This window comes from Equus quagga, chromosome 13, assembly GCF_021613505.1.
Source record: "Equus quagga isolate Etosha38 chromosome 13, UCLA_HA_Equagga_1.0, whole genome shotgun sequence".
Taxonomy (NCBI): domain Eukaryota; kingdom Metazoa; phylum Chordata; class Mammalia; order Perissodactyla; family Equidae; genus Equus; species Equus quagga.
In genome coordinates, this window is record NC_060279.1 from 14,986,183 (window position 1) to 14,996,033 (window position 9,851).

General features: G+C 49.8%; 1 protein-coding gene across 1 annotated transcript in view; it reads left to right on the forward strand.

Annotated features, from left to right (window-relative positions):
* Positions 1–3,946, forward strand: part of LHX4 (LIM homeobox 4) — a 47,137-nt gene extending 43,191 nt beyond the window's left edge. Inside the window, exons 4-6 of the mRNA XM_046680244.1 lie at positions 648–802; positions 1,200–1,371; positions 3,552–3,946. Coding sequence (XP_046536200.1) covers positions 648–802; positions 1,200–1,371; positions 3,552–3,946 — 722 coding nt within the window. The remainder of the gene's footprint in view (positions 1–647; positions 803–1,199; positions 1,372–3,551) is intronic.
* Positions 3,947–9,851: the final 5,905 nt, after the last annotated feature.

The following is a 9,851-nucleotide window of genomic DNA, read 5'->3' on the forward strand; positions in this document are numbered from 1 at the left end:
TTCCATCCCACCCCACCCCACCCCATCCCATCCCATCCATCTTATTTTCCTCATTTAGTTTTTGATCCACTAAATTGACTTTATAACCCACTAGTGGGTTTTGACCCATAATTTATGAACGTTGCTTAGACGACTAGTGAGTGTGCAGGTCACCCCTACTCTGAGTCCAGGGAGGCCATGGCAAAGGCAATGAGGCCATGAGTGGGACCAGGGGAAAATGGGACCTCCTGATGGGAGGAGGGGCAGGGGCATCTGGGGCAGTCCAGAGCACAGATTTCATTCTGGCTTGTTCACCTTCACAGCCCTGGTAATAACTCACGAGGATGTCCATCCAGAGTGTCATGACAGGGAAATGCATGGAATTGTACACCTTCGGTCTGATGGCAGCCCCGTGTATCTGGGCTGGCAGGGGACGGGAGAGGCAGGAGCTGCGGGAAGAAGTGGGGCAGTGGTCCTCACTTTTCAGTGCTTCGAGAAGGCCTGTGGTGTGGGAGTGGGCTCCATGGGTGTTGGGACTGCTCCCCTCTGCTGTTCCCCATTCCTCCCCACTGCTCTGCCCATAGCGGGCAGGATTACCTGAGGGAAGGGGGATGAGACCCCGCTGCTTCAGACAGGCCAAGCCCAGTGAGAAGTGGTTCTCATTGCAGACGACTCAGAGGCCGGAGCTAAGCGGCCCCGGACCACCATCACAGCGAAGCAGCTGGAGACGTTAAAGAATGCCTACAAGAACTCCCCCAAGCCCGCCCGACACGTGAGGGAGCAACTTTCCTCGGAGACGGGCCTGGACATGAGGGTCGTCCAGGTGAGACACCAGCTACCCCAGGCCCCAGGACTCCTTTGCTGGCTAGGGTCCCGGGCCCAGGCCACTCCTGACAGGCCTGGGGCCAGAGCAGGGATGGAGGGTGTCCTGGGCCGGTCACTGCGCACAAGGGAGGCTTAGGGAGCGATAACGGTGTCACCTCATCAGCGGTGTCACTGATCCCCTTGGAGAGTTGGACTCAGGGCCATGACCCCAGGAATTTTCCAGAATCAGAGACAGATTTCTGATGCCCAGGCAGAGGGAGTAGTGGGCATGTCACACTCCTGGCCCTGACATCTCCTGAGGCTTCAGTCCCTGTCTCCAGCCACCTGTCGTGGGGACCTCGGGGCTTTGGGTTGGTGGTGGACACCCCGAGTGTGTCCCTGTGCTTGTGTGGCAGGTTTGGTTTCAGAACAGAAGGGCCAAGGAGAAGCGCCTGAAGAAGGACGCGGGACGGCATCGCTGGGGCCAGTTCTACAAGAGCGTCAAGAGGAGCCGGGGAGGCAGCAAGCAGGAGAAGGAGAGCTCTGCCGAGGACTGTGGGGTTAGTGACAGTGAGCTGAGCTTCCGAGGTGAGCAGGGCTGGAGGGGTGAGGCCGAGGCCTTAGGAAAGGCCCCTGGGAAACAGTAACCCTTGACACTCAGGAGGGATCTTTCTTGAGGCCTTGACAACTCCCTCCTGAACACGTGTTCTTCCCTGCGACTTGCAGTAAAGGATGGGGGAAATGGTAGTGACCCTTCAAGATGGGACAAGGAGTAGAGAACAAGAGAGCTCTGCTGCTGAGAGTGGAAGCTGGGTTCCGGGGACCACGGGCCCCAAGGCCTCCCCTCCTCTCCTGCTGACTGGGGGCTCCCTCACCAGCCCGTGTAGCTGTGAACAGATAGCTGTCTTAGCCTCGTGCCCCTGGCCCCCTTTTGCATTTCTCCCCTTTGCAGGGGCACTGGCCTCCCTCCTGTGATCCCCTAGAGTGACCCCATTCTCCCCTCGTGGTGGTGGGGAGGACATGCTCAACAGGTCCTCGGCCCTGGGAACTGAGTCCTGTGAGTGCATGTGAGGTGGGGACTGGGCTCGTTTCTGAAATCCCTTCCCCTGCTGCTCACTCATCCTGTCCCCTGCACATAAGCTTTGCAGCATGCGCTACACTCAAATTTGTGCATCAGCAAAATTGCAAATTACTGCATGTTTTGGATCTTTGGGTTGTTTGCAAATAGCTGTAACTGTTCTCATTTGTTGAGTGCTCAAATGTGGAAGGTCTTCTGTTGTCGGGGGAAGGGAAGAGTACTGAGCTGGGGCTCAGAAATCTGGTCTCCAGTTGTGGCTCTGTCAAATCGATTCACTTCTCTTGAACCTCAGTTTCCCCATCTATAAATGGGGAATAGCCACATCCTTGCCCATCTCACAGTGTTGTTATGGAGATCAGTGAACACAACTGACTATGGATGTGTTTGGGGAAAGCTCAGCACTTTTTTACACTTGGAAGACATGACTGTCCCCACAGTGGCTCCCACAGAGGGCCCTGGTCATATGGGATGATGGGAATAGGCAAAAGGCCAAATAATGACCCTTTACAGAGGAGCTGAGCCTTCATCTTCCTGCCCCCTGTACAGGGCATGAGCTCCCTTCCCCGCTTTTCATGTTCATGGGTGACCCGGGGGCAGGCCTAGGGCAGGTTGTCAGCAGGGATCAGGTGTTGAAGTCTAGTCTGCAGAGGCCTTGATAGGAATTGATGTCCAGGCCCAGGTGGGAATAGAAAAGGACGTGTGTGGGGCAGAGGATGGAACAAGCCGCCTGCCAGGAGCATGATGCCCTGAGAGGATGGTAGCTCAGCCTAGAGCTCTGCCCTGTGAGGCCCTGGGGAGAGCTCAAGGGCCTCATGCTCACCTTCAAGGCCTCTTGGCGGGGTTGGGAGAGCCACTTAATCTCATTTGAGCTGCTGAAATCGACGTCTGGAAGATACAGGATTACGTCTTGTTTTGTAGCTCCTTTCTGTTGAGTGCAAGTGGGTCCCCAGGTTGACATATCATTGGTGTCTCCAGGTAATTATATAATCCTTTATTTCTTAAGACTAAAACTGCTCACCTCTGTTAGAGAGATGAATTCTTCCAGGTGCAAAGATTCCATTAGATCCCCTTAATGAAATTCTTCAAGAAACAAGAAGGTCCGTTTGCCTTAATCAAGTCAATACTTGGTCCCTAGTGAAGAGCTTATTTGATAGAGAAACCAAGTCCTTTGATATTGAACTGCTTTTCCAGGTAGACCAGGAGGATTTGGTACACATATCTAAGAGTGGTCCTCAGCTCCCCTTACCATGTGGGCCTGCCTATTTCCCAACCAACTAAACCAAACACTTTTCATAGCTTGAGAGCTTTCAGATTAAATCTTGTCAACACGTAATTTCCATGTGATGTGGCTAACACATGACCCACTAAGCCCCAGGCATTCATATTCCTCAGTATAGCTAGAGTATCATAGCACATCAGCCACATGGGACCAACAAGCTCATCAAACATTTGCCCAGCCTTCTGGGACCTGGGCGTTTAGTCTTTGCAGGTGTTCCTTCTGTTTTTCCCCTTGATGTGGGTCAGTCTCTGGATGTCAGGCTGATATGCTGGTGTCTGACTCATGCTTGGCAGCAAGGCAGCTGCCATGCTGTGGCTTCCTTCCCGGGCATGTGTATTCCTAGGTTGTGAAGAGCAGGGGACCACCAGAGTCATGGCAGCTGACAATAAATCTCCGTTCTTTTGTCCACAGAGGATCAAATTCTCTCAGAACTTGGCCACACCAATAGGATTTATGGCAACGTGGGGGACGTTACAGGCGGACAGTTAATGAATGGGAGCTTCTCCATGGACGGGACAGGACAATCCTATCAGGACTTGAGGGATGGGAGCCCCTATGGAATCCCCCAGTCTCCATCCTCCATATCGTCCCTGCCATCCCACGCTCCTTTGCTCAATGGGCTGGATTACACGGTGGACAGTAATTTGGGCATCATTGCGCATGCAGGGCAGGGAGTAAGCCAGACGCTGAGAGCCATGGCTGGGGGACCCACCTCTGACATCTCCACAGGAAGCAGTGTAGGCTATCCCGACTTTCCAACTAGCCCAGCCTCTTGGCTTGATGAAATGGATCATCCTCCTTTTTAAACATCTCTCCTCCCCAAACTACCAGTCCTTCTGGCTTGAGAGAATATCTTCAAGATCAAAGGAGACTTTCCTTTCAAGGATCACAAGGCACCAATGTGAATTTCCATTATTTTCAATGGAAGTCCTTTGCTGATCCCTAGGAGGTTGCGAGACTGCACTAGGGCGTTGTTTTCCTGGGGAAGTGGTGGGAGAGCAGCCTCCTCTTAGAACACAGCACAGGGGCGTGGAGCCTGGCGCGCTAGGGTGCTGGCTTGTTGGCTCCCTCCCCCGCCCTGCTTACAGGCTTTGGCTGCCCGGTGCTTGGTGGCACGAGGTGACTGTCAGGCCACCCTGGCCTCTGGGAGCTCTGCTCTGACTGGTGTGTCTCCTGAGATGCCTCCAGAACCACTGCTGTCACCAGAACTGAGATTCCCAAAGTAGAGGCATCACATCCCTTGAGTGTAACAAAGTGATTTCTGGACCACCGTTATTGAACTCTTAATTTGCAAAATAAAAAAGTCACTTATTAAAGGTCCGTGAAAACTTTGATGGCCAGTCTGATACTGAAAACATACTCCCCCTGCTTTTTTTTTTTCTCTGTGAAAAATAAGACTTCTTCCCTATCCAGAAGTACAAGCCAGAGAATATTTGTCAGTTTTGGTTTCTAAGAAATCCCATCCATATCACTGAATCCCTGATGGCAAGAAGTGGTTTTCATTGCAGGTGACTCTGAGGCTGGAGCTGAGTGGCCCGTGGTGCACAATGTGCCTTTTTAATTTGCTCGTATCATTTATTCCAGAAGACAGGCTGTGGGTTACAAAATGATCAAAGCTAAAACACGGAGAGAACAGAACGACAATCAGTGAAAATGTTTGTAGACACCTTTGGATTCCAGACTTGCAGTCTGTTTAGCCGAATCAGCAGATACCAGTCTCCCAGATTTCACCGTCCTGTAGGGTGAAAGGATGCTGTGAGTCTGTTTTGAGGGAGTTGGTTTAGCCGAGTTTGCAAGCCCACCCCCACCTGCAGCTAACCCTCCCCAGCCCCTTACAAATGAGAGCTTTCTCTGCTGTGCCAGCTGGCTCACTGGAGTGCAATCTTGGGCTCCTCCAAGTACCAGCAATGCTTTTTGGCCTCTCTTGGTTGGAAGGAATAATTTAGGGAGCAGCCCTAAAATTGTCCAAAGGGTTCCAAGTGGTCCTTGGGCTGCACCTCTCTGGGTGGCTGGCTAACTCGTGCCAGGCCCTGTGGTGCTCCAGTCCTGCGCTCAGAAGGGCAGAGCTCTCCAGCCAAAGGCAGCACAGAGACTCTCGGCTTGTGGGTTTGCAATAGTACCTCATCAAGCCTGAGGCCAACGCAAGGCCGACCCCTGCTTTATGAGCTGCCGCCCCCATGACAGACGGCACTTCTGTGGGAAATACTATCGTGAATGGTGTTACAACTCCCACTTTATGCACCACGCACCTGTCCATCAGGAAGTGCTCCTGTGCACACTGGAGTTTAGCTGGTGGCATTTATTCCACTCCCCTTGGGAAACTGGTTTGCTTCTTCCGGCCTCCCATTCTCTTAAACAAGTTCAGCAGAGTAGGAAAGGGTAAGAAGGCACTGCCCGTCTTCACATGAAGCGATGGGGCCAAAGCCCCTAAGGACCCTTCCTTCTGTGAATGGTTCGTCACCTTTTGAGGACTGAAAAGATGTAGGCATGTGGTAGGCAGCCTCTTTGGCTGCTGTATCTTTTGTAAACTCTTTTCCAGGCCTTAACTAAGGTCCGTTAAGCTTCTTTAAAATACATAGTAAATTCCTGGGATCAGCCTTCAGACCGTCTTTTCTCTGATCAATTTTGTACTGTACCCTTATTTTTTGATGTGCTGCAGTTGTCATGACTTTTGCTTCGGGAGCCTGCAAATGTAGACTCTTCTTTTCTTGAGGTTCCAGGTGTAGATGGTTCCAGGTTAAGCCAATTCTGTGCTATTGGGAATTCCTCGATAACGTGAACATGGTGGGTGGGGATGCATGTGAAGGAAAGGAAAAGCAGCTGTCTTTTCTGAGGACAGCTTCTTCAACACACTGGTCTTAGCAGGCTGCTTACAATACATGGGAGAAAGACTGTGCTGGGCAGTGAACCAGTTAAAAACGGTCCCATCCAGACCACTGACTCGGCTGGGTCGCTTGGCGTAGTATCTTGTGGGATCTCGGAGGCACTCTGTAGTTTTGGCGAGTGTAGAATCAGGAGAGCAGGCTCTCTGAAGGGGTGTGCCCCTCCGCGTAGCACTGTTTTTTAAGATCGACTGAAGTCGACCAGTTTTCGTTTTTGTATGCGAGTTAATCATGCTCACTCCCTACTCACTGGTGGGAGAAGGGGAGGCCTTCCTCAGTCACATTAATCACAGAAGTCTCTTGAGGAACTCAGTGAGCAGTGCAGCTGATGTTGGGAGTAGCTTCTTCAGTTTGGAGGGGTGGGCTAGCCGGAAGAGCTCCTGAGAGGGCACTGGCTGGAAAGCCTGGAGGGCCGGATTGAGGCTCCCCAGAGCCACCTCCTCAGAAAGCAGCTAAACACTGGCGCCCCATTTAGAAGCACAGCCACAACAAGTCTCCCATTTTAAGTGGATCTCCTTGCAAGTGGGGTTAGCACTACGGATGGGCCAGTGCCACCAATGAGCCAGTGCATGCCAAGACTGTTCCTTGGCTCTTCTGTGGCTCCAAGATGGCGAAGAACAAAACATGACCGTGAGATTCTCTTCCCGACGCTCCTCTGTTGCTCAGGCGTCTATTACTGAGGTATAAGGTGCTATATGGGAGCTGTTTTCTCCCTTGCAAAAATGACATGGATCAATTTTAAAAATGAAATGAGACCTTCTAGAGGCATTTACAATATTTGGACCTGTCTTTGGCTCTAAGAGAGCAATTAACTAGCAACCATTATCTGCAGTACCTGGCTGATAGACCTTAGGGTAGGAGGCTTCTGAATCCAGGAGCAAATTAATAATAATAATAATTAATAATAACCCCTGCCCCAAGATTCCAGTGGTACCTGGTATAAGCAGAAAGGGGACCTGTGGGGCTATGGAAGAATCTATATTTGCTGAAAAGCAATAAAACCATGAAGGAAATACCAAATGCAAGCACTAAGCTGGCCCACTGGGTAAATCACATTGTTGGAAAGCCCGGTTCCTTTCAGGGACTTGCTGTGCAGCCTGAGGCAAACTCTTTTCTATCTCTGTGCTTTCTCTTTCTTGCCTCATCTGATAGTTATGAATATAATGTAAAATGAAAATCAACTACCATATGATAACATTATTCCTGCAAACTAATACGGTAAAACATCAGGGAAAGAAGACATTATGACATAAGAAAAGCATTTGGCAGTGTCTTTAAAAGGTTTCTTTTTTTTTTGCCAATGTAAAACATGAAATCTAATAAGATCACTGGGGGCCATTAGATCTTCATAATTAAGTTCACTTTGCAAGAAGTCTAAGAAATCTGTAGAACAAAAGACATGACCATCTCTGAAGCTCAAGCTGGTTATCTTCTAACAACCGCCTCCTCACAGAAGAGGCTTCACGGCTTCAGCGAGGCTAACCGCTGGGGGCCATGTGACCCTGCGCTGCCTGGCGCCCACACTCCCACACCACCCCTCCCACATGCCACTCCTGACAACTTGGTTATAACCATGGAGATAATGACCATACCTCCTCAGCCAGCAGGGGCTGGAAGGCCTGAGGAGGCTCATTTTTAAACATTGCACTTTAAAAATTGGAAACGGTGAGATGAAGACAAATTCAATTAAGCGGAAATGAGTTTTGTTTTATTGCCTGCTGCTGAAGGGCCGTGGGCACGCTGAAAGCTAAATCAAAAGCACATCACTGGCTCTCTCTTTCTTGGATTGGTCCATTGGCCCTTTTTGCAGGAGTTGCTCCAACTGGTCTAACACGGTGACTGGAGCCAAAAAGAGAGAGCATGGCAGAGTCATCCCACCCACACACGGCTTGGTAGGACCACACTGAAAGCACAGTTTCATGCTGCTAGCTCTGGTGAGGAGACAGCTGCAGGTCTGGGAGGTGCGCCAAGCATTCCTTTGCTTGGGGAGGCAGAGCACAGGTGGACAGAGAAGGACACCCCCATGCTCATCTGCTGCCCACCTAGAGACAAGAATCATTTATACTTCCCCACTCGAGGACTTTGTTCAGCTGAACACCAGGTTCGGGGCTGCAGGATCCCAGAAGCTGCTCTGAACTTGAATTCAGACCTTAAAGCCCCAGATCCCCTAAGCTCCGGATTGTTGCCCTCACCCTTCACCGTGTAAATTTTGTACAGTTAAAAAGAAATGGTCTCATTTCCTGAAAAAAAAGAAAAAAAAAAAAAAAGGACCCACCCATCCTTATTTATTGCCATGTGACTTTGGAACACGGATCTGGTGCGTTTGTTTGTATGTGCCTCCTGTGTGTTGGCATGAGACGTGTATGGTAAAACTATGTCAAATAAATATGGAAATTCTTTAGACGCCGATGTGTCTTGCTTTTCTTTTGGTTCTCTGGAAGTTTTTTCTCTTGACATAAATAGAATAAGAAGCTGAGGTAACATGGGATCCTTTCATCATCAGGAGGAAACCCCAAATACAACTCTGAATGCCAGAACTACTTACAACCAGGAAAACCAGATCTGCTCAATAAAGGGCTGATTAGAGGAAGTTCTCTGATCTTTCTAATAGCAATTTTCTGGGGCTGAGTCCTCTGCTCTGAGACTTAGGGAATGGGCAGAGAAAACCCTCTGACCACATCATTTTAGTCACTCTTTGCCCGGTTGCATTTTTAAAGTCCTTCACACTTACACATGTTCCCCCTAGAGAAAGTAGGCGCAAGTGTCTCTATTTGGGTGAGAGGTGGACAGAGGAATAGAGACACCTCATCAGTCGTCAGGGCTCCTGGACAAGCTTTGCCAGGAAAACCTCCATTCAGGTTTTTTCCCTGCACGAGGCTTTATCAGCGAGCAGGACCTGAAGTTTAGCTGGAATGGAAAGAGCAACACAGAGATTCTTTCATTAAAAAAAATAAATGAAACTCATAGGATATCTTTAGACCTGAGGTTCCATCCAGGGAAAGTGAGAGAGTGCTTTTTCCATTAGTGATTAGTTTTGTTTGGTTGAAGAGAAGATCCAAATGGAGGTGCACTGTCCAAATGGTAGCTACCAGCCACACATGGCTCTTTAAATTTCAGTTGATTAATTTTAAACTACAAGTTTAGTTCCTACACTAGCCATATTTCGAGTGCTCAATAGCTACATGTGGCTAGTGGCTACTGTATTGGGACACACCAGATATAAAACATTTCTATCACTGCAGAAAGTTCTATTGGACAGTGCTGATAGAGACCGGCTAAGGAGAATGGGCAGAGAAAACTCATCCATCCCGTTTAGCTCTCAGTTATCCTGGAGTACTTGGTGAAGTATTCTGAGACCCCTTAGACAGTAGTAGTGCCACTTCTCTGCCATCATATTTTGTGTGTGGCACTACACACAAGAATGACTTGCTTAGGTACAGAGCAGGGGCCTGGGTGCTGGGCCTCTGAGTTCTCAGTCTAAGGCTACCATCAGGTTGTGCTGACTCTACGTGAGTCCTAGACCCACTTTTGCCCCGTAGTCTACTCACTAAACAGAAAGACACCGCCTCCCAGCAGGATGTTCAGTGAGATTCCTGGAGGGCTTCAAGGTCTTTTAGTGGACACCCAAATCTCTGCTATCAAGGAAAGGGGCTGATGGTCCTTTGCCGTATCATCTCCTGTGGTCAATGTTTTACTAGGCTGAGAAAGGCAAAGGACTTTACTGGGTTAGGCACCAAGGAAGGGTGAAGATGAGAGCATCGGATGGGAGTGGGGTGTTGGTGGAGGAACACAGGAGGTGCTGTACGTGAGGACTTAGTTTTTCTTCACT